Source organism: Theropithecus gelada, chromosome 20, assembly GCF_003255815.1.
Source record: "Theropithecus gelada isolate Dixy chromosome 20, Tgel_1.0, whole genome shotgun sequence".
Taxonomy (NCBI): domain Eukaryota; kingdom Metazoa; phylum Chordata; class Mammalia; order Primates; family Cercopithecidae; genus Theropithecus; species Theropithecus gelada.
This window is the reverse complement of record NC_037688.1, coordinates 73,558,548-73,581,934: the sequence shown is the minus strand read 5'-3', so window position 1 is coordinate 73,581,934 and position 23,387 is coordinate 73,558,548. Positions and strand designations below refer to the sequence as shown.

Below are 23,387 nucleotides of genomic sequence, written 5' to 3'. Positions count from 1 at the left end.
CACTCAGTGAAGCTCAGAAGAGCCTAAAAATGACTTCTGTCATCTCTTGGCCATAAGGGGTCACTTGCTTACCCACAACCATTAATAGGGGTACATAGGGTTATGCAGATGAGTTGAGGGCTAAGCCACAACCCCTTAAGCAAATGTAGAGGGAGTTTCTCTCAGAACACGATTGCTATCTAAACAAAAATTTGGGGTGCTTTTAGGAAGGGGAGGACAAGGATTGGATGCCAGGCAGGCAACAAACAGTGGTTATTAAGATTCTCCCCCTGGGCTGGGCACGGTGGCTCACACCTGTAATCCCAACACTTTGGGAGGCTAAGGTGGGCAGATCATGTGAGGTCTGGGGTTCAGGACCAGCCTGACCCACATGGAGAAACCCCATCTCTACTAAAAATACATAATTAGCCGGGCGTGGTGGCTTATGCCTGTAATCCCGGCTACTTGTTAGGCTGAGGCAGAAGAAACGCTTGAACCTGGGAGGCAGAGGTTGTGGTGAGCCGAGATCGTGCCATTGCACTCCAGCCTGGGTGACAAGCGAAACTCCATCACAAAAAAAAATAAAATAAAATAAAAATTCTCCCCCTGGTTCCTGGTCGTTTGTTTTGTGTACTAGGTGAAGATTAGGTAAATACGTAAGTAACTAGGAGGTATGCTTACTTTTGGATAACACTTCCTTAGGGAATATGATTGGAAAGTGTTTTATTTTGGCTGTCCCTTAGATTGTTACATTCGTGAAGAAACATTACGTTGTCTTTACTGGTTGGAGTGCCATGGCTCATAGCTGTAGTCCCAGCACTTGAGGCTGAGGGGAGAGGATCTCTTGAGGCTAGGAGTTTGAGATCAACCTGGGCAACATAGTGAGACCCTGCCTCTACCCTTTCCCCCAAAAAAGAATAAAATACTTCTGTGTGTGGTGGACTGACTAGTGCAAATCTAACTCCTAGATTGAAATCTTACGTAGTCAGTAGTATTTCTTCAGAAGTGTTGTTTTGGTGTAGCATTGTGCTCTTAGGGTTTGTAGATTGTCTGTGATTGAGAGATGGCTTCTCATTTGAGGAAGAGATAGGTCATAGAAGGAACTCTGTCACTGAACTTTGGACACAAGGCCCTTTGAACTTCAGTTCCTTGTTGTAAACTTGCGATACCTGCTCTAATTCACATGAAGTTTTGTGTGTATCAAAAAGCTGTAAGTAGTGTAATCTAATAAATTTTATGCAGTCATGTAAGAAAGTTATGCATTTGGTCTTCAGAATCAATATAATTATTTGCCCTCTGCCCCCACCGCAGCCCATTGTGGTGGGAGTATTTGTTTTATAAAATCTGTTGGATTCAGTTTCACATGCTTGTATAAAAACATTTAAAAAAACAAAAGGAAATATGGGATACCTACTATGACTGGTGTGTGAATCAGTTCGTTTTCTTTTGAGATGGAGTCTTGCTCTGTCACCCAGCCTGGAGTGCTGTGGTGCAGTCTTGGCTCACTGCAACCTCTGCCTCGCAGACTCAAGTGATTCTTCTGCCTCAGCCTCCCAGCTAGCTGGGATTACAGGTGCCTGCCACTAAGCCTGGCTAATTTTTATATTTTGAGTAGAGATGAGGTTTCACCATGTTGGCCATGCTGATCTCAAACTCCTGGCCTCAAGTGATCCGCCCACTTCAACCTCCCAAAAGTGCTGGGATTATGTGTATGAGCCACCGAGCCACGCCTGCCCAGTTCCTTTTTTAATAAGGAAATGAATGTGTTGTGGTTAAAGGTTAGATTGACATTTCAGTGCCCTTGGAGTTTGCCTAAACTTCAAGTTTGTGGCTCTTTTCCACAGTGACTTCAGTTTCGGTAAAATAGTGTTGGACACAAGACTGGCCACGATTTCTGTGCTCTGTTTTTCTGGGATAGGTACCCGAAAGCCCACGCTTCTAGAACTGGGGTGTGCTGAAAGCAGTGTTTGGCTGAGAGCCGTCAAGAGGCCGTGTGTGTGTGTGTGTGTGTGTGTGTGATTATTCACTGGACAGTAGTTTGTCCTGGGATTACGTTAAAATGTAGTCATGCCTAACATTCTCCATTAAGTATGCAGGTCTCCTAATTAGCCCAAGGTATGAGAAAGATTTTTTTTCAATCAGGTAACTATTTAAAAAGAACTCTATTTTAAATACTTCACCATGTACATGGGACTTTATATTTTGGGAGATAACTGAGGTTGGGTTTGAGTGGTAAGGCAATTGGACTTGGTTTGTTTTTTTTTTTTGAGACGAAGTCTCGCTGTGTTGCCCAGGCTGGAGTGCAGTGGCCGGATCTCAGCTCACTACAAGCTCCGCCTCCCGGGTTCACGCCATTCTCCCGCCTCAGCCTCCAAGTAGCTGGGACTACAGGCGCCCGCCACCACACCCGGCTAGTTTTTTGTATTTTTAGTAGAGACGGGGTTTCACCATGTTAGCCAGGATGGTCTCGATCTCCTGACCTCGTGATCCACCCGCCTCGGCCTCCCAAAGTGCTGGGATTATAGGCTTGAGCCACTGCGCCCGGCCGGACTTGGTTTTCAGAATATAGTGTTAACAGTATAAAACTACGTTATGGCCGGGCGCGGTGGCTCAAGCCTGTAATCCCAGCACTTTGGGAGGCCGAGACGGGCGGATCACGAGTTCAGGAGATTGAGACCATCCTGGCTAACACGGTGAAACCCCGTCTCTACTAAAACACACAAAAAAAATTAGCCGGGCGAGGTGGCGGGCGCCTGTACTCCCAGCTACTCGGGAGGCTGAGGCAGGAGAATGGCGTGAACGCGGGAGGCGGAGCTTGCAGTGAGCTGAGATCCGGCCACTGCACTCCAGCCTGGGCAACAGAGCCAGACTCCGTCTCAAAAAAAAAAAAAAAAAAAAAAAACTACGTTATGCCCCGGTGGTGCAAAAACATACTTAAAACATTAAATGTTGTATCTGCTTTTCTCTTCTAGGACCTTCTAGTCTGTAAGGGTAGTGTTTGCAAAATGCTTGACTTTTAGTGTACTCATAGTCGGTTCTGATGTTGAGACTTGGTCATCTCAGAATTTTTGAGGTGAAATAGTTGTCAGTTGCATAATTTTTTTAAAGAGGTTCACAACTTGTTACATAACTGTCTTATATCTAAGCCAGGCTACTAGTGATTATTGAGTTTTCCCAGTGTTGAAATCTGTGATGAAACCATTAGTCCCTTGCAGATCTGACTGTTGGACTTCTTGTGTCTTCAATCAAAACAAACCAAAACTTCGCCAAGCTCTTCCCAGGATAGTTTGTTTTGTTTTGTTTTGTTTTGTTTTGTTTTGTTTTGTTTTGTTTTAAACCACCTCATGTGGCCCCTTCCCTTTGGCCCTTGAGTTTTGTATCAGGTTTAGCTTCTCTTTTTTTGTTGTCTGGTTTGGCAGGTGTATGTTTACATGCCTACTTCATTTTTCTTTCTTCCTTTTTTTTTTTTTTTTTGAGAGTGTTCTTTTTTTTTTTTTTTTTTTTTTTTGAGACGGAGTCTGGCTCTGTCGCCCAGGCTGGAGTGCAGTGGCCGGATCTCAGCTCACTGCAAGCTCCGCCTCCCGGGTTCACGCCATTCTCCTGCCTCAGCCTCCAGAGTAGCTGGGACTACAGGCGCCCGCCACTGCGCCCGGCTAGTTTTTTGTATTTTTTAGTAGAGACGGGGTTTCACCGGGTTAGCCAGGATGGTCTCGATCTCCTGACCTTGTGATCCGCCCGTCTCGGCCTCCCAAAGTGCTGGGATTACAGGCTTGAGCCACCGCGCCCGGCCCGAGAGTGTTGTTCTTTCACCCAGGCTGGAGTGAAGTGGCACACTCTTGGCTCATTGCCACCTCCGCCTTCCGGGTTCAAGTGATTCTCCTGCCTCAGCATCCAGAGTAGCTGGGATTACAGGTGCCTGCCACCACGCCTGGCTACTTTTTGTATTTTTAGTAGAGATGGGGTTTTGCCATCTTAGCCAGGCTGGTCTCGAACTCCTGACTTCAGGTGATCCACCTGCCTTGGCCTCCCAAAGTGCTAGGATTACAGGCCTGAGCCACCACGCCCGGTCATCTTTCTTTGCACTCTCCAAGCCTGCTTCAGACTTGTTTCTTGTATCCCTTTTACTATGCTTCAGACTTTTTTCCTCTTGTTTCTCCAGGTCTGTGCTTACCTCGTAACATTTGGCTTTTGAAGAATAAAATTTCCTTGTTCTCTTCAGAAACAGAAACTTCTTCATTTATAAGCTTGATTAAAAGCAGTTCTTCTAGGTAGGATAGGTTTAAAAACGTGATTGCTTCTAGGTTAACACATTCTACATTTATCCTTTATGTGGTCTGATAAGATAAGTTTTAGTTGCTCAATGACTTGATTTCTCTTAATGCCTCCAGCTCTTTCAGAATCATTTAAGTTTTAGGTACAGCATTACAAAGTCATCTTTAGGTTTGTCCACCCCTTTAGGGTTGGCTCATCTAAATCTTTTCTTAAAGAGATGGGAAAGTGGTGATCGTCTCTAATGCTATTTATATTCAAAATGGTGGAGTCCTTGCTTTGTTTATGAAGAAGTGAGAAATCAAGATTATTCATTCACGTTATACCAGTAGTGAGACACTGGAGAAGTTACTTCACTTTTGAGCTGCTTTTTATGTTTGTAAAATTAGAATAATCCATCTTCTCAAAGTTGTGATGGAGAAGATATGAATGCAGTCTATAGCATATCAGGTTTCCAAATTGATGTCGAATTCTAGTCCTGGTCCTTTTTATTTTGAAGTCTTTTTTCTTTTTAACATCCCAGGTCCTACATTGATTATTTTTTTAAGAGAAAAGATCTGTGGACAATATCGTTGTTTTTCTTTCTTCAGCAATAAAGACTGTCATCTGCCAAAGAGTCAGCCTTATTATAAAGTTCTGGTTGTTCTGCTGCCCTCTTGACATTTTCTTTAATAGTGCAAATTCAGCTTGGGATCCTCTGTGATGTTTGGATGATTGTTTTTTTTTTTTTCCTGGAACACAGCTTTACATTGTTTGACGATTGCCCATCCTTTCAGCGTCTACTGTAGACATAGCAGACAAGAAATTAAAGCCGCCGGGTGCAGTGGCTCACGCCTGTAATCCCAGCACTTTGGGAGGCCGAGGCGGGCGGTCAGTGAGGTCAGGAGTTCGAGACCAGCCTGACCAACATGGTGAAGCCGGGTCTCTACTAAAAATACAAAAATTAGCCAGGTGTGGAGGCGTGCGCCTGTAATCCCAGCTGAGGCAGGAGAACCCGGGAGGCGGAGGTTGCAGTGAGCCAAGATTGAGCCACTGCACTACAGCCTGGGCAACAGACTCCGTCTCAAAAAATGAAATAAAATAAAATGAAATAATCAAAGCCGGGAAAAGTAATAGAGAAATGTACACAGTGTTGTTGCTTTTACAAAAAGTTCAAGGATAAAGTAAAGATGTTGGTTAATGCTGTTAAAGACATACTGGTGATTTTCTGCTGGCACAGAAGCTCAAAAATAAATTGCAGTGACTTAAATTTTCAAATACTTTTTTCAACTAGATGAAACCACTGAAAGGTAGGGGTCATTTTACCAAAACCCAGGTGGAGTATACACAAAGAATCAAGTCTGGGAGATCTATTGGGAATGGTTGAGTTACAGGAAGCTGTTGGGAACTGGAAGGAGAATGAGAATATACCCAGGGAAATAAAGCTTTTTGTTTCCACCATGCTATTTGGTTTTAGTGTTGAGCCGTCAATCAGAATTAATTTTTCCTTCTAAAACGTTTGTCGCTGTCTTCAGGTTGTTCCTGAATCTTGATGCTGAATCTGTCAGTAGGAGTGCATTTCCACAATGACGTGGTAAATGCAGATGAGCGTGGCCTGAGGCATGTGCAATACTTAGACATCTGTTGAATGATGTGATGCAAGTTATTTTAGCTAGTTCCATTACAGATAACTAATCTGTTTCTGTTAAAAAATTTTTTTTTAACAAGACAAGCTCCAGGACTGTGTTAAGTCAACACTGAATTTAGATATTAAGATTAAATTTTATATATAACCTTTTCATTATGACTGTAATCATTTCAGTTTATATTACTGATACAGAGGCCACATCATGGTATTCACTTTGGTTAGTTTGTAAAATGGTTTTCTTTAGGAGGGAATACAGTTTGACTCTAATGATCATGATACATGTTTTCTTTTTCTTTATTTCTAACAGAAAGCGTGGATACCCATCAACGAAGTTTTGATATTGGAATTCAGATTGGCTATCAGCGACGCAATAAGGATGTGTTGGCTTGGGTTAAAAAACGCAGAAGAACTATTCGTAGAGAAGATTTGATCAGCTTCCTGTGTGGAAAAGTTCCTCCACCACGAAACTCTAGAGCTCCCCCAAGACTGACTGTAGTGTCCCCTAACCGAGCTACTTCAACGGAAACTAGCTCATCTGTAGAGACTGATTTGCAACCCTTCCGGGAAGCCATAGCTCTGCATGGTAAAGCCGTTTAAACATATTTCTTTGGAAAAATGGTTAAGAGGGTGCCTGTGGACCCATTTTTCACTTTTAGGTTTAGGTCCAGATATGCTGTTTTTTGTCTATTACAGTAAACAGCTTGCTCTAGAAATGTTTAATAGAATGTAAGCTAAACCTTATATGGGCGATTTCTGTCAGATAACCCATCCTAGAAAATGTTTTTAGAAAGTTAGTTTGAGCTTATTGGTGTGTTAAAATTACATATCTTTCTGCAGTGTTGATTAGAATTTATCGCTTTACACTTATGTGTTGTACATGTTTTTCTCCTCTTCTGAAGTCAAAGAGGAAGTCCTTGTGTCTTAAGAATTCTGTTATATTTCTAATGGTCCATGACAGGCAAGTAAGGTGGGAGATTGTTGGGTTAGTTCTCATGGGACCTGGGACCTCCCTTGATACCTTTCTTACTTGGTCTGCTATAGATGGTGGGAGAGGATGGATGTAAGACTCGACCTTCTGCCTATCGTCCCGTCCCTCAGGTTCCTTGCGCTTTAAGAGGCGGGCCCAGCAGAGTGCAGCCAGTGGACAGGTGGATCGCTATCTCCCCAGACCAGAGCTGTGATAAGAAGGCACTCTTGGCTAGGGGATTTTAGTATTGCTGGAGAAACCCAGGGAATGTAGTCAGTGATAAGTCTGTTGTTGCTTGTTGCTCTCTAATACAGACTTCCAAATAGAGCTGGGAGAGTTAACCTGTGTGACAGCATTTAATACTGCTTAAGGAAAGAAAGCAACAGAATAATAAGACTTGCTTGAAACCATGGTGAAAACATGGACCACGCAGATGGCTAAGGAGGTAGAAGTAATTAGGTCATGAATTCTTTTTTTTTTTTTTTTTGGAGATGGAGTTTCGCTCTTGTGGCCCGAGCTGGAGTGCAGTGGTGTGATATTGGCTCACCGCAACCTCCGCCTCCGGGTTCAAGCAATTCTCCTGCCTCAGCCTCCTAAGTAGTTGGGATTACAGGCATGCACCACCACGCCTGGCTAATTTTTTAGAGACAGGGTTTCACCATGTTGGTCAGGCTGATCTCGAACTCCCAACCTCAGGTGATCCACGCCACCTCGGCCTCCCAAAATGCTGGGATTACAGGCGTGAGCCACTGCGCCTGGCCATGAGTCTTGTTGACAGTTAACATTTTTGGGCCATAGTACAAGTCATCTAAAACAAAGTAACCTGGTAAGGTACTAAGAAATAGTGGGATATAAAGAAAGTTTATTGAAGTTGAATCATTGAAACTTTAATACCTGTAGAGATTTTGTTCTCTCTGGCAAACTGTAGTTCTTTCCTGAAACCCCAGTGTTGTTTTTTCTGTGATAGTGTTTAGGAGAATTAAAAACAAAAACATGAATTGCAGGAAAGTTCAGGTTGTATGGATACAGTACTTAAGACTGCATACTGTTCCTGATAGAGTGGAGTAGTTAGGCTGTCAGAACTTTGGAAGCTCGGGCAAAAATGGGATTGATCTGTTGATACTGAATTAGAGAGTTTCACATCTTTTCCCCTAAAGTTTGGGAAAACAGTTAACTAGAGGTGTACATAGTTTGTTAGATTAATTTTAGTGCATGGTAATATTTGATGCAGTTGTCTCAAGTATTGTGATTTTTTTCCTTTATTAAGAGGGTTGTGGCTCATTCCATGCTTCTCTTAAGGTATCTTTTTTACTCTATTGTACTGTTACATTTTAGAAGAGAGTTTTAAGAAACATAAAAACCACACTTGTTATCTTAAGGTAGCGGTAGTGTACATAGTAGTAAAAAGGGCAAGCCGGCACCCTCTGCCCTCAAAAAACTGTATCCTCCAACTCCCATGTATTTTCTTATATTGCAAGTGTTCCATCTGTGATTTATTGTTTTCCTGAACTTTGGGAGTTTTAAGTAATGATACAGTTGAAGGGACTGTTTATAATTTTCACATGTTTAAGTTGTGAGGATTTAAAAGTTAAATATAAGGTTTTGTGTAGGAAAAAATGATCTTTACCACCAGTAAATTTCTTATGTAGCACTAATCCAGTACAGATTGGAGACAATGCATTCTTACTCTTAGGGTTCATACCTTTAATTCATGGGTTAAAACAGTGTTGTGGTGAAGTAATAGGGCCCCTTGAAAGACTCTACAGAAACATAAATTATATTGAGTTGTGCTCTACTGGTTTGTGAGAACATCAGTGTATTAAGGAGACTGGTAGTTTAATTTGAATATTTAAAGTAATTTGAATGGTTCTGGTACTAGGGCCATTGTTAACTACTAATGCTGATTAGTGACTTTAACTGGGTGTCCTTATTATCTGATTTGTTTGAAGTGAACACTGTTATGGTGCTCTTTTAAGATGTACTTGGAAACATTTCATAGTTAGGGTAAATACAATGCCAGAATTCAGTCTTGCATATTATTTGCTTAGCCAAATTCATGAAGTAAAAGGCCAAATTGAAGTTTTTGGAGTTTTGCATTGAGGGTGGGTCTAAATTCATGTGTTCGGAGAGTAAAAGGACATGGGAAAAGAATTGGTATATTGAGGCAGGCTTGAGTTTATAATCAAAGCAAACTCAACGTTCCTCTTCATGTCCTATGTATTTAAGAGAGGACAGTTTTCCCTCAGTTTTTTTTCCCCTTCCTTACCCCTATCCCCATGAAATACAGCCCAACCAAACAAACATGTTCTTAATTTAAAGGAATATGGCAGACTTGATGCCTGCTGAACATTTCATGTAGATAGAGTGTGACAATGAATGAGATCCCAAGTCATTACCCTTGTAAGCCTCGGAACCCAGTTTAGTGGGAGAGACTAATGTAAACAGGTTTAATCAAAAGTTTATCAGTTGGCCAGGTGCTGTGGCTCACACCTATAATGTCTGCACTTCGGGAGGCCAAGGTGGGTGGATCACTTGAGGTCAGGAGTTTGAGACCACCCTGGCCAACATGGTGAAACTTTCTCTCTGTTTAAAGAAAAAAAAGGTATATCAATTTATGGTTATCAAACAGGTTTGTTTGTTTGTGTGTTTGTTGTTTTGAGACTGAATCTTGCTCTGTAGCCCAGGCTGAAGTGCAGTAGCGTAATCTCGGCTCACTGCGACTCCCGCCTCCTGGGTTCAAGTGATTCTGATGCCTCAGTCTCCCGAGTAGCTGGGATTACAGGCGCCTGTCACCACGCCCAGCTAATTTTTGTATTTGTAGTAGAGACAGGGGTTTCACCATGTTGGCCAGGCTGGTCTTGAATTCCTGACCTCAGGTGATCTGCCTCAGCCTCACTGCTTGCCCCTAAGTGCTAGGATTGCAGGTGTGAGCCACTGCACCGGCCTCAAATAGTTTTTATCAAAGCTACTTCAGTTAGTGCTAGCAGGGCTTAAAGACTAATGCAGTGCTTTATTTTGACACTTGTCTGCAACATACTGCTTTTTTTCCTGTGTCCTGTGGGACCTAGTCATTTGTATGTTAGACTCACGGAGGAATTAAAGAGATAAACATGCATGTGCTAAATAGATTTCTGTCTTGCTTTGTTATCCTGTCTTAAAATAACATTATAAATTTCCCAAGAGTTAAATTAATACTAATAACTGGTAACTCGTTTTTATGTAAACAGCATACTTGAGCCCAGAAATCTTCTGGACTGCTTTATGGATCTCTGCCTGCCCTTCTCATTGGTCCTCTGTTCATCCCTTCTCTTCTAGAGCTTCTCCTTACCTTGGCTTCCCTTCTGCCACATTGGCCTGCCTGACCTGTCCTCAGGCCCCATCACTGCCCTAGATTACGTTCCCCACCTCTTCACTTCCAAATCTGGGCCTCTCGTTTAGATCTTCTCTTCTGACTGCCAGACGGCATGTCCCACTGTCCTCCGGTGTATATCTCCAAAGTGTCCCGTGGGCATTTGTCTCAGATGAAGTGTCAGGTTGGACTCATTCTTCTGCCCCAACAGCAGAATGACTCATTGAGCCATTCAGCACATTCTCTATATGGCAGATTCGGTGCTGTCTCTGGAAATACATCAATATACAGCGATTCTTTTTTCTGTTGAGGCAAACATAGATTTGGACAATTTCTATTCAGGTCATGAATGTGGTATGTGGAAGATAATCTGAGAGCAGAAAGGGATGTTTTACAGCACAGCCAGCTGTGTGGCGCTCATGGCAGGCCCTCTGGAGGAGTTGAGCCTGGGCTCTTGGGCTAATGTTTCAGCTCTCACTTCCTTCTGAGCTGTTGTTGCCAGTCCATCTTTCATGAGACCATTGGAATGATCTTTCTGGTCTTGTCACTTCATGGTTTAAAGTTTCCCCGGGGCCTACACAGTGAAGTCCAAATTCAGCATGGTGTATTACAAGACCCTTATGATCCAGTGTTAACCAGGGGTTAGGTATCCTAGCCATACTGTTTATCTCTTGAATACCTCTGTGCTGTTTGACGAGTCCAGCCCCTACGTGTTCATACCTCACTTCTGTGACACCCTTCCTTCAGGTCTCCCAATCTCTGTAGCCTCCCTGAACTAGGCATTTGCTCTGCTGCTTGATTTGTTTCTGTGACTGTCCCATTCCCCTCGGCACACATGATAGCATGGACCTTGTCTTGGTCCTTTTTTTTTTTTTTTTTTTTTTTTGGCTTTAACAGAACATAGCAAAGAACTTGACATAGATGTATTCTGAGTTTACCACTGGAGTTACCACAGAGGTCTGCTAAGTGAATACAACACAGTGGGGACCCAGAACCTCTAGAAAGGGTTGAGAATTACAGTCCCCAGATAGCTACAATCAGGAAATAATGTAACCTGTTTGCCTAGGGTGCTACATACAACTGAGACTTCCATGGGACCTTAGGGTGATAACCATTAAACCTCCTCTTTCAGTGTTTGTTTACTTTGTAACAGCATCACACTAAGGAGGTTGTCATTTAATCCTCATACCTACCCTGGGTTATTAACACTGTTGATGAAGAAAGGTTTACTTGGCTAAGATATGGAGCAGTTTAGTAAGTGGTAGAATAGATACTCCAGTCCTGTCTCCAAAATGCATATTTTTTTGAATTTAAAAAATTTTTAGTTTTCAATATATTTCTTATTTTTGACCTTTTATTTTCTGTAGAGTTGGAGTTTCACCATGTTGTCCAGTCTGGTCTCGATCTCATGGGTACAGGCCATCCCCCAACCTCGACCTCCCAAAGTGTTGGGAATACTGGCATGAGCCACGGTGCCTGGCCTCAAAATGCACACCCTTAACCACTATACCCTTACGTTTTTAGATGTACCACATCGTCCCCACTAAGACCTAGGGCTTAGGTGTTGAGGTGGGAAAGATCTTTAGGCTTTTCTTCTCAAAATTAATCAGAAACGATGTGAATTTTATCTCTCTTTCTGTGGTTTTCCCTATAAGCAAATCTGGATTAGTAGACTTAAAGGTGAATAAACAACTGTATCCCTGGTTCACTGGTTAGGAAGAGTACGTAGTCTTTGTGTATAGGCTATTTTCCTTGGTAACCTTGGGCAACGTGCTCCACCTCTCCAAGCCAGCCTCCTTTGTGAAAGGTGATATAAGATAATACATTAAATGAGAACCCAGGCAGGTTACCTACCCTACCATGACACTGGAAGTATTCTTTGCCTTGAGGAAAGGAGAATTCTGGTTTGTTCCGGGTCCTATGGGTACCCTCTTTTCCCCTGGGCAATTTTACTATAAAAATAGACCAAGGATCTCAAGGCCCAGTGGCTTTTGCCTTCTGGGATGCTTTTTGCCTCCCTGTTTAGTAAAGGTCACATTTTAAATTGCAGCTAACACGCTGGAGGGGGTCAGATCATTTAGAACTTTGACTCCTTAAATATTACTTGCTAAGATCTTGAGCTTGTCTGATGTTGTGACCGACTAGTGAAGTTGGTTACATTGTCTTTCTCCTCACTGGAGGGAGAGATTTGGAGTTGCCCTGTCCAACCCAGTGCTATCTCTGGAAAGGGTTGGATTGAAATCTGGGCTCCCTTCATTCTGAGCTGTCATCATGGGGGTTAGGTGAAAAGGGTCCCGAGTAAGAAGATGGCGTGGGTCCTGGGGTGGGGAGCCAGATGCCAAGTCAGACTTCACTCAGTAGCTTTATGCAAAGCCCCACTCTGACTCGAAGCATCTCATAGGTGGTCTCTGCAAGCTGCTGACCCTGATTCAGACTGTTTCATAAAAATCAGACACTTGGTTTAGTTCCCAAACTGATTTTGATGACATTCTTGACTGCAGGGTTTGGAGGTAACCCCACTGGGTCTGAGTTGTCCCTCTGTAAAGTTACACATCATTTCAGACTCAAAGGCCTTCAGCATGCAGGGTCTGGTGTCATAATAGGCACTGATGGGAACCATTACTATCATTGGCTTTTGGCTTTACTCTTACCAGTTGTGAGTTCCTTTCCTGTTTAAAACAAGTTTTAAAGACAGGGGGACTTGGGCAAGCCCAGGCAGTCTAGCCTTTAATATAAAAATTTCAAAACAAAGGAAAAAAACTTTGTAAATTGTTTTTTTAAAGCAGTGCTTTGTGAGTTACAAGACAGCAGCAGCTCCTCAGTGTTGATTGCCGAGGCCTTCTTGGTTTGAAAACTCTGCTTTCTTTGTGAATTTGCTGTTAGGAGTTCTTACTGTTATTCTGCAACCTTTACTATTGTTCTTTATTTACTGAACACAGTGAATACCAAGCACTCTGTTTATTAGAGGCTAAGAGTAGGGGCAGGTGATTAAAGAAACAAAAATGCTAATAATCTCCTCAAGGAGTTTCTGGCCTAATAGATTACAGTAGACAGTGTGAAGTATCTAAACGCAGGGAATCAGATTAGGCACAGTGTCATCTCCTTGAGAATTAATAGGCTGCATTTCTGGGTTCCTCCCCCCCCCGCCTTTTTTTTTTTTTTGCCCAACAGAGTCTTTCTGTGGACTGCATGGAACTTCTTATTCTCTTAAATCATTAAGTTGCTTGATAATATTCTTGGATTTGGAGAAACTGGGTGTAGGGCTCTATGAAAAAATCATTCAAAATCGGGTTTGGGGTGTAAGGTTGGATAGGATGTTTTACAAAGAAGAATGTAAGGCAGATAACTAATTTGTCACATCCAAAATAGAAAACTGCTACCTTTTCCCTAGAAAAGGAAAGCTCATTTTAGGCAGCCTAAACCAGTAAGATTTTCTTTCTCCTCCAAGTGCAGATTTTTGTACCCTTTGTTTGTCAAAACCTTCTGTGGCCCTACACATGCCAGAGTGATAAGGAAGTTACCACATTTTTTTGAGAACAAATCACTCCTGATAAAATTTCTTAGACAATTGATCATTTTAAGAATAAATTTAATTGTGTTTGGCTGTGTCTTGCCCCTTTCGTGTCACTCTCTTCTACCTCTTCCATCACTATAGCTAAATATTTAGAAGTATGTCTTGACAGCAGCACGAATGTTTCGATTAAGTATTTTAAAACTGATGGATGGTATGGCCGGGCGCAGTGGCTCACGCCTGTAATCCCAGCACTTTGGGAGACCGAGGTGGGTGGATCACCTGAGGTCAGGAGTTCGAGACCAGCCTGACCAACATGGAGAAACCCCGTCTCTACTAAAAATACAAAAATTAGCCAGGCGTGGTGGCACATGCGTGTAATCCCAGCTACTCAGCAGGCTGAGGCAGGAGAATTGCCTGAACCTGGGAGGCAGAGGTTGCAGTGAGCCGAGATCGCGCCATTGCACTCCAGCCTGGGCAACAAGAGCAAAACTCAGTCTCAAAAAAACAAAACAAAACAAAATAAAACAACCTGATGGTATAGTACGAAAGAAACATCTTGCAGTTTTCTGTTGTAGAGAATTAATTAGAACCAACGTGTTGGATTATACCATTCACCTTTCAGAATCCTTCCTTCTCTCTGGAAACCCACACTCCTCCCAGCAGTGTGTGGAACACAGTTGATTCTTAAGGAATGCTTGTTGAATGTTGCAGTCTGCATCTTCTTGAAATAACAGAACTGTTGATAGCTGTTTAAAAGTAAAATGTGTCTAAAAAACATTTGGAAATTAGATGTAAGAGATTAATGCACCAAAGCAATCTCTTAATTACTTAAAATGAATTATTTCAAAGAATCTTCTTTAATTGAATTTTCTGTGAAGTCTGAAATTTGTAAATTACGCCCCTTTGTTCAAACCAACCCCTGAAAAGAACAGTTAAGGCAATTAAGATACCATTAAAATTTTCAATAAGAAGTTGGCATTTTCTGTGTATTAAGATTAGATGTTAGCTGCTGAAGTTTGTGGAGGTAGGACATAAAGCTTCCAACATCAGTAGTGCAAAATTGTGTGGAACTTGCAGTAACATTTTGTTGAACATTTTTTTCATTGCAGTGGAAAGGGCCATGTAGCATGCCTCAAAGACAGATTACTCAGCCTGGTGCTTGTTTAAGCAGTTTTTATATTCATTCAAATTTAATTTTCTCACTGATTTTATGATTAATTTCTTGGAAAATTTGAAAGTTTTCAATAAGTAAATGAGTATCTTGTTATCCCACTATATAGAGATTAACTGCAGTTCAATGTTTGGTGCATTTTCTTTTAGTCTTTTTTTCAATGTATAAATATTAAAATTATTTCATAGTTGAGATCATACTGCATATATGATACTGTATCTTGCTTTTTTCATTTTAACGTCGTGAGCAATTTTCCCATGACATTAAACACTGTCTTTGAAAAATGGAAAGCATTTGGGGCTGTCAGCATAACTGAAAATGTTTTCTTGGTGTGACACATGTATCTTTGTAATTGGTTTGATTTAGTGTGCTTTATTTCAATAAAAATTCAGTATTATAATTTACAGATCGGGGTGGGGAGTGGTATCTACTTCAAATTACCGAAATCTTCCTAGTAGAATTCCTTTTTAAATGTTTGAACTCCCCTGGTACATCTTAAACACGACATTGACACTGCAAGTGCTTGGATGTCCTGGCACCTCAGAACACAACTTTGTGCAAAAGGAGTGCTGTGCATCTGAATAGTGCAATTCATTTCCAATGCAAGAATGCCAGTTTCTTAGGGCCCCTGGTCAGGATATTACCCACTTTGTTTAAGTTGTGATTTCAAATCCCATTTTCTATGGGAGATAACACTGGTGGAACAGATCTGCAGAGGGCCCTGCACCTGCGCTGGTGGATCAACGGTGTCCTCTCACCTCCCAGGGCTAGCTGCCTTACCTTCCCTCATGTGGTTTAAGTGGCTGGGAAGCAGATAGACAGTGTAGATGAAGTCCTGGGCCACTGGCTGCTGGACTGAGGCAGTGAGATGACTGGACTGGCATTTATTCTTTCTCTGCCTGTATGTGACCTCTAACTATGTGCCTGGAAACTGAATTACATGTAATTAATGCTGCAAACAGGATTTTCTTACTGCCTAAGCATGAACTTGGTGTGAAAATAATAGTTAATAATTTACCATGTAACTTGGATTCTTATAACCTGGACTGTAAATTTGTTTTAGCTCCAGTGGGAGTTTTCCTTTTCAAAGTGTGATGAAACCATCCTCATCTTTTTCCACCCCTGGACTAATCATTTAAAATGGATACAGAAACTTTAAAACTGCTGAGTTTATCTTGTGTTAAGCAATTAAGACTTCTCTGTCTAATCATGCTACTTGTTCTGCTTTTGTCAATTGATATTCCCGTAGCCCTTTTGAAAAAGTATGTTTTTGGTAGAAATTAAGTTGTATGCCCTCAGGACTTACAACTTGGTTTTGTTTTTGTTGTTTTTGTTGTTTTTTTTTTTAGTTCTGAAGCATGTTTAGATTTTTCTGTACTTGTATAGGTCTGATTATGTGGCTTAGCTAAGGTTTCCTAAAGCATCTTCTAGTAGCTGTCATTGGTTTGTAAAATAAAATTTGGGCTGTCAAAATGCACCTTTTTTGGTTGTTAATCTTAATTATTTTTGACCTTTGTGAAAAGTCTTTTTGGGGAAGATTAGGTAGGCAAACTTTGAAAATATTTTCACTGCTATGAGAGTCAGTCATAGATCATATTGCACATTACAGTTATCAAGCTAAACACCCAGGTTATACACCCAGTAGAAAAAGTTGATTTCCCAGAAACTGCTGGAATTTTCAGATTGACCAAATTGATGTTTAACACATCTTCTTTTTCATGAAGAATGGCAATTGAAACAATAAGGAACATTTGCTTGAAATCCCTAGTCCACTTCTGATACAGTGTTTTGAGCCTTCCATATTTGTTGTTAGGTATTAAACATGCTGCCATGGGACTCCTATGTTAACAACGGCATTGAGGTGGGGTTTGTTGAATTCTTTTTGTCATTTGAAATGACAAAGGGGATCTTGATTTTTGAAGAACGTGGGCACCTTGTAATACGTTACAGCCTGAGACTAGGATATAAGAAGGCATGGCTCTCCCCTCAAGTTTAGTCTTGCTGTAGAACTTTAAAAAAAGCCAACAATGGGGATAATTGAGTTTTAAACTTGATGGCAGTGATTTAAGTGAAGAGAACCACCTGAGTTTATTTCCTGGTGTTGGAGAGGTGAATAAACATCAACAGCTGAGCCTTGGATGTCAGTGGATTTCAACATGAGGGGGTAGGACTTTGAGGTATTATTCTTTTTCAGAATTAAATGAATGTTATGTGCCAGGCACTGTGTTAAGGTCATTAGATGGAGATGAAAAGATATTTTCTATAGGAAGAGGTGGTTGGTTGTACCATGCTATAGAAAAATAGCTCAAGATGTTTTTTGTGGTTTGTTTTTTAAAAATAAGCTTGTGCCGGTTGAGGTAGAGGAAGTGAAGTTCCTTTTTGATGGTGTTGAGTTTGAGATGTCCAGTAGGCAGTTAGAAATCTGGGAAGGCCCTTGAGCTCATTAGTCCAGTTTTAGGTAACGTGTGGGTAAGGTAGGGGTTGAGGATATCACCCAGGGTGACACCAGCCTTTCAGGAACAGAAAGGAACCCCCCCACCAAGGCGACTGAGGAGGGAGCAGAGAGTTTCAATTTCAAGGAGGAGGAAAGAGGAGCCAGTAGGAGAACCAGGAAAGGAGCCTCAGAAGAGAGTGCTGGGGAATAGATGGGCTCACTCAGGGAGTGACAGACATTTGCAAATGTTGAAAGAGATAGTTGCAGGCCTCACTATTTCAGAGAGCTGCAAATTGCATGATGTTGGTAGTGGGGATTCGGTCTAAGGGTGAAGTGAAGAGGGCAGGAAGGGAAGGGAGAAAAACTGTTCAAAGAGATGCGGCCTAAGAGGCAGGCTGACCCTAGGACCAACCTGCAGCCACCTTTTTTTGCTAAAATACTCTAGGCTTGGAAAAGGATCAGAATGGGATCCTAGGAATATAGATTACACTTGAGTGAGAGTCCCAGCTCTTGTTTACTACCTGTTGACCTTGGCTGAATTACTTTTAAACTTGGATTTTTGTCTGCAGAATGGAGATATTATAGGTATCATAGGAAGTAATTGAAATAGTACCTGATGTAGGAAGTACTCTCACGTTAATGCTTTTATTTTTTAATAGGTGCTAGCCTTGGAAAGGTTGAGCGGCCAAAGAGGGACAGTTTGATTTTCTCTGACCACCAGCGGGAAGGGAGGATGCGTCTTCTGCAGGAAGAGCAGCCAGGGGATTGGTTGGATTAGTGCAGAAAGGAATGGGGGGACATCTAGAGTTCGGAGTTGAGCACCTCAGAAGGGAGGTGTGGCCCGGAGGACATTGTCAGCATGTGCGATGATAGTGAGAGGCCATGGTTTTGAGAACATTCACAGAATATTTGGTGGAGAAAAACGTCAGGGGGAATGATTTGATGTGATAGGAGGCAGAGACTCTTCAACTTAAAGTTCAAATTTAAACTACATATTTATGGAATTCATGATTAGAAAGAATTGGGCCCCTGTCAAATGAAACCTCTAAGCTTACTTGAAAATCTAAGATGTAAGTCCTATTATTTGAAAATTGATTATACTAAATTGTGTTATAAATTTAGTCAAGCAATAACAGATCCCTAGGTGAGGCGAGAATAGTGGAAGGGGAAATTCCTAAGGCAGATCACTGCCAATGACGGTAGGTTTTTAAAAATGCAACTGTGGTTCACGTTTCCTGGCCTGACTCGTACTTCCACAGGTTTATCCTGAACATTTAGGAGTGGAATGTAAGTTTGGCTCCTTAACTGTGTAAGAGTTTAAGGAAAGGAATGAGTATCCATGAGTGCTGGGTATATTCTGGATTCAGTAAAGTAACTTTCTTTTGCTTTTGAGGTGGAGTTTTGCTCTTGTCACCCAGGCTGGAGTGCAGTCTCGCTTCATTGCAACCACCGCCTCCCGGGTTCAAGCGATTCTCCTTCTCAGCTTCCAGAGTAGCTGGGATTACAGGCACCTGCCACCACGCCCAGCTAATTTTTGTATTTTTAGTAGAGACGGGGTTTCACCATGTTGGTCAGGCTGGTCATGAACTCCTGACCTCAAACGATCTGCCCGCCTCGGCCTCCCAAAGTGCTGGGATTACAGGTGTGAGCCACCACGCCCAGCCCTGGATTCAGTAACTCTTAATGTTGAAAACAAAGCAGCAGGATTCTTCACAACCAGTAGAAGTTTTAACAGTTACTCTTTTCGGGCTCAACAGTAATACTGTTTTGGATGATAAATTATGTGATCACCTTATCTAGAGGGGATGTTGGAACAAGCCCGGCCAGGCCTGGAAGTGATTTCTGGCTCTCCTGAACACTTCACACACATACACACTCATCAGAGGGGTCTGTTGGGATGGTAACTTTGGGTAACCAAAAATGTCTTGTCTTTAAAGCAAATGCTCCTGTCCTTATCTGTAAATTGTGTGCGGTACCTACCTCATAGATGGGAGAATTTCATGAGATATTTGTACACCTAGCATGGTGATTGACACATAGTAACTTTTAGTAATTGGTAGTTACCAATATTGTAGATACTGGTAGTATTACCAATAAGATATATGTTAAGACCACATGGTATGTTTTTCCAGAATAAAACTTAATTGCTTGCCAGTAATCCCTTATAAAGAAAATAGGCAGACATGCTTTGACATTGTGACAACATGGAAAGTAAGTGGGTTGCTTTCAAAAGGGTTAAATAATTGAGCAACTCTAAAACCTTTTTTCTTCTTCCTAGGTCTTAGTGGTGCAATGGCTAGTATAAGCGTGCGTTCGAGTACCCCAGGCTCTCCTACACATGTAAGCAGTGGATCGAATGCTAGTCGAAGGAGAAATGGACTCCATGATGTCGATTTGAACACTTTCATATCAGAAGAAATGGCACTCCACTTGGACAATGGTGGAACTAGAAAGCGTACCTCAGCCCAGTGTGGCGATGTCATTACAGACTCACCAACCCATAAACGCAACAGAATGATCTAAACTGCAAACATTTTCACACCCACCATGCTGCTTGAAAGCCACTTGATCCTCAACATATACTATAATTGCAAAGGAAACATGAGGCCATCTTCCCTTGTTCACTGTTTAAGACAAGTGAATTCTATAGTGGTTGCCATAAAAGGAAGTTCTAGGTATTTATAGTAGATGCCTCTTGTAATTATGGCTTTCTTAAAACTATAATCCTAGCAGAGGACATCAGATACTGTGTAGTCGTTAGCAAGATCATCATAGGCAAACATATATCCGTTCCAAGGCTAAAAGTGACCTTAACTGTATTTATTCTCAAAGGGAAAGGAAATATCAGATGTTTATTTGGTTATAGAATGCTTTTTTTTTGGGGGGGGGGGGGTCCATTTCCTGCTGTGTTGAGTATTTTGCTTCAACAGTATTGCCAGGTTCCTAAAATTGTCTAAAAACATGATTTGGCTTCCATTTTTGCAGTTGCACTGTACCGTGCACCTGGTTTCTATATAGTAACAGTGTGCAATTCTAATTATTGGACTGTGCCCTGTTTTTAGTTTTCAAAGCAGTTTCTAATTTTGGTGATTGTGTGATGTAAAGAGGTGCTATGATGGTCATGCAATTAATACTTAATATTGAATCAATGCACAGAGCTTTATTGGATTCACTTTGTGTGTGTTAGTGCTCTAAAGTAGCAATATTAATATTAAACTGCCCCCAGATTAACCCTGTAGGCCTAAAGTACTCAGTTTTAAGACAAACACTACTTCCCATGCGGGGTACTTTCCTTGTGGTAAATGTAAACATGTAGACTGCATTCGAGGTGACCTAAAGTAGAGAGGTCATGAACTTTGAGAATGGGCTTCCTTTTTGGTTCAGTATTAGAGGGAGAGGGAGATGGATGGTGGGGTAGGTTTTCTAGTCTATCATTTTACATTTTTCATGGAGGCCCTGCTTAGTGCAGTTTCCATTGGAGTGGGTGGAAGATGATAAAGCTCTCTTTTATCTACTAATAATGTGATTGCAACTTAAAATAGCAAAACCCAACTCTCCCTGTTCCTCCAATCCCTCTCCTAAAAAGTTCAGTTTGGAATCTCATTCTGGAAAAGATGGAATCGCATGGAGATTCTCTAGCTGTTAGGTAGACCTAAATAAAAGTTCTCAATAGATTCCTCTTTTGAGTAAATATAAGACCTCTTGTAGCTACAATGTTTTAGAGCATGTTTCATCTTCATTTTTAATATCCTGAACTGAATGATAGTGTTTTTTTAGATGAAGAACTGATGTCAGCCTGCCAGGTACTGTAATTTATTCTATCATATTATTATATTATATATCAAGTAGGACAGTGAAAAATGTTTCCTTGCAAACTTGTAGTCCACTATCAGTTACTTCTATTTTTATCCTTAAAAGACCATTGCAAATCAGTGTAAGGGTTTTTCCAGTAATTACTCACAGCACTTTGTTAAAGTTTGCAATTTCTTCAGCCATTTAATAATATCTTTCTGTGAAGAAACTTTGCTGAGTTAACCATAAATATTCATTCATTGATTGGGTGGGATGTGAATGGAATCTTAGAAATGTGTGAATTGAAGTTCTTGTATTCATTATAGATGTAGCCCTTATTTTAAAAAGTGAATTCCATACTAAAACTAGGAATGAAAGTGAGATATTTCTAAATTTTTGCAAAAGTGGATCATTTTTTGTTGACTATAATAGCAGGAAGAATTATAGCAATCTGTCATTTTACCTGAAACAGACAAGCCTATGTATTATGAATACTTTCAAGCTTCCCTTTGGAATATACAAGACATGCATTTGGAGTTACCTTTGTTTCTCTATCGTTGTAAATTTAGATTCTGGAATTGGGGTTTGGTGGTGCAATGTGTTGCTCACAAGTGGTCAGAGCTCCTATTCCTAGAAGGATTTTGAGATGGAGGAACACATATTTAATTCCCCTTTATGCCTTGGTTCTCGTTCCTCCTTCCAAGTTGGATAACAATTTTTTGGTTGTTTTGTTTAAGTTGGTGCTCTGAAGCTTAATCTCAGTACCCTTTACTCTGAATTGTCAAATTTTGATAAAACATGTGCCATTTTTCTTTGGTAAAAGAAAGCAGGTCTTAATGTCTGCCAGAACACAATTTATATGCCTTATTGGCTTCATTAAACTTTTACAAAACTTTAGCATTTGTTACTTTTTTCCATTGCATTTACTTTCAAATGCACCTAAAGCATTTGTCACCCAGTTGCAGCTTTTCCCTTCTCTGTCCCATTGCTCTCTCCTGTTACCCCACGCACAGAATAAACATGAAGCTCACCGGTAGACGCGTAATGATTTCTCTTAGGAAAACTTACTTCTGACAGCTAGATTTTTGAAATGTTTCCCTGTGCTAGTTTAGATGCAAAACAAATCACGGAAGATTGCATACCTGTGTGGTACTTTAAAAACAAGTTGACTTTTTCAGTTTCTTGAACAGTTAAGGGTAGATTTAAAAACGAAACAGTTTAGTTTGAACAGAACCTCTCTTCGTCTTAAGCCAGATTCTGATTCTTTTAGACATCATAGCTCCTTAGTTCTGCTCGTGTCGCCCTAACTTGGCATGGGCAGGTTGCAGTTCATTCTTAGACTGCAGCGTTCTGAGCATGGCTGAAATATTACAATGTTTAATATTTTACAGAACAAAATTAATGGAAAGCGTTTGGCTGAATCTAAAGACCTGCAGTCAGATTCTTCAATGTGGTTTACCCAACTGGAGTAGTGATAACACACCTTAATCATCAAATGAATAAAAACAAAAAAACCATGGGGCTTGTCTGCAGTTTTGTTTTGGTCATCACATCTGAATAACTTTTTGATGCAATCAAATGAAGTTTAGGCTTCTAAAAAGGAATTAGCTTTCTAAATGTTTTTTTCTAAGGGCTACTGGAACTCGTTAAACTCAAATAATTGTGGCTTTGGGCCTGAAGATTTCCATTCAACAGTGAAAACTGGCTAACGTCCTTTATAGTGAGAGGGATGGCCAACATCCGACCCTAAGAGGGTCAGTCAACCTCAGAGGCCGGTGCAAGACGCCAAGAGATGATTTTGAAATGGGACCATAATTTTAGAAAATGATGAACAGAATGATTAAGGTTTTGGCCTGGCTACTACCTCTAGTGGTGACTATGTTAGCAGATTAATCTCATTGCATTTTACTTCATATAGTATGTTATAACCTGGCATTTCATTCCTTAGATTGGTAACTGAGGTATTTAGTTTTGGTGAGGATGGGAATCTTTAGAGATACATTCTGGACTTTTGGAATGAAGTGACTAGAAAAGTTCTTCCAGAGGAACCCCTTGTTTAAAGTTGTGTTTATGGTACCTGCTACCCCTTCTTGAAGGTTGTCAGCTTTGATAGTTCAGATGACCTTACCCCATAAGGCCAGCTTCTAGCCTCCCTTTGGAATATTTGAGGTGTGTGATATTTTAGTGGGGGCAGCATTTAAGAGAGGATCAGGCCTGAGCACCCAGGCTGGCTGTCAGACCATGTGTTGTACTGTTGGGTTTGATGGGATGAGATCCAGGGTTTT

At 41.1% G+C, this 23,387-nt stretch overlaps 1 protein-coding gene across 1 annotated transcript in view; it reads left to right on the top strand.

Moving 5' to 3' along the window:
- The window catches only part of C20H16orf72 (chromosome 20 C16orf72 homolog), a 29,668-nt gene extending 7,049 nt beyond the window's left edge, over nucleotides 1-22,619 (top strand). The window contains exons 3-4 of the mRNA XM_025370089.1: nucleotides 6,183-6,458; nucleotides 19,589-22,619. Of these exons, the coding sequence (XP_025225874.1) occupies nucleotides 6,183-6,458; nucleotides 19,589-19,833 (521 nt within the window). The 3' untranslated portion in view covers nucleotides 19,834-22,619. The remainder of the gene's footprint in view (nucleotides 1-6,182; nucleotides 6,459-19,588) is intronic.
- Nucleotides 22,620-23,387: the final 768 nt, after the last annotated feature.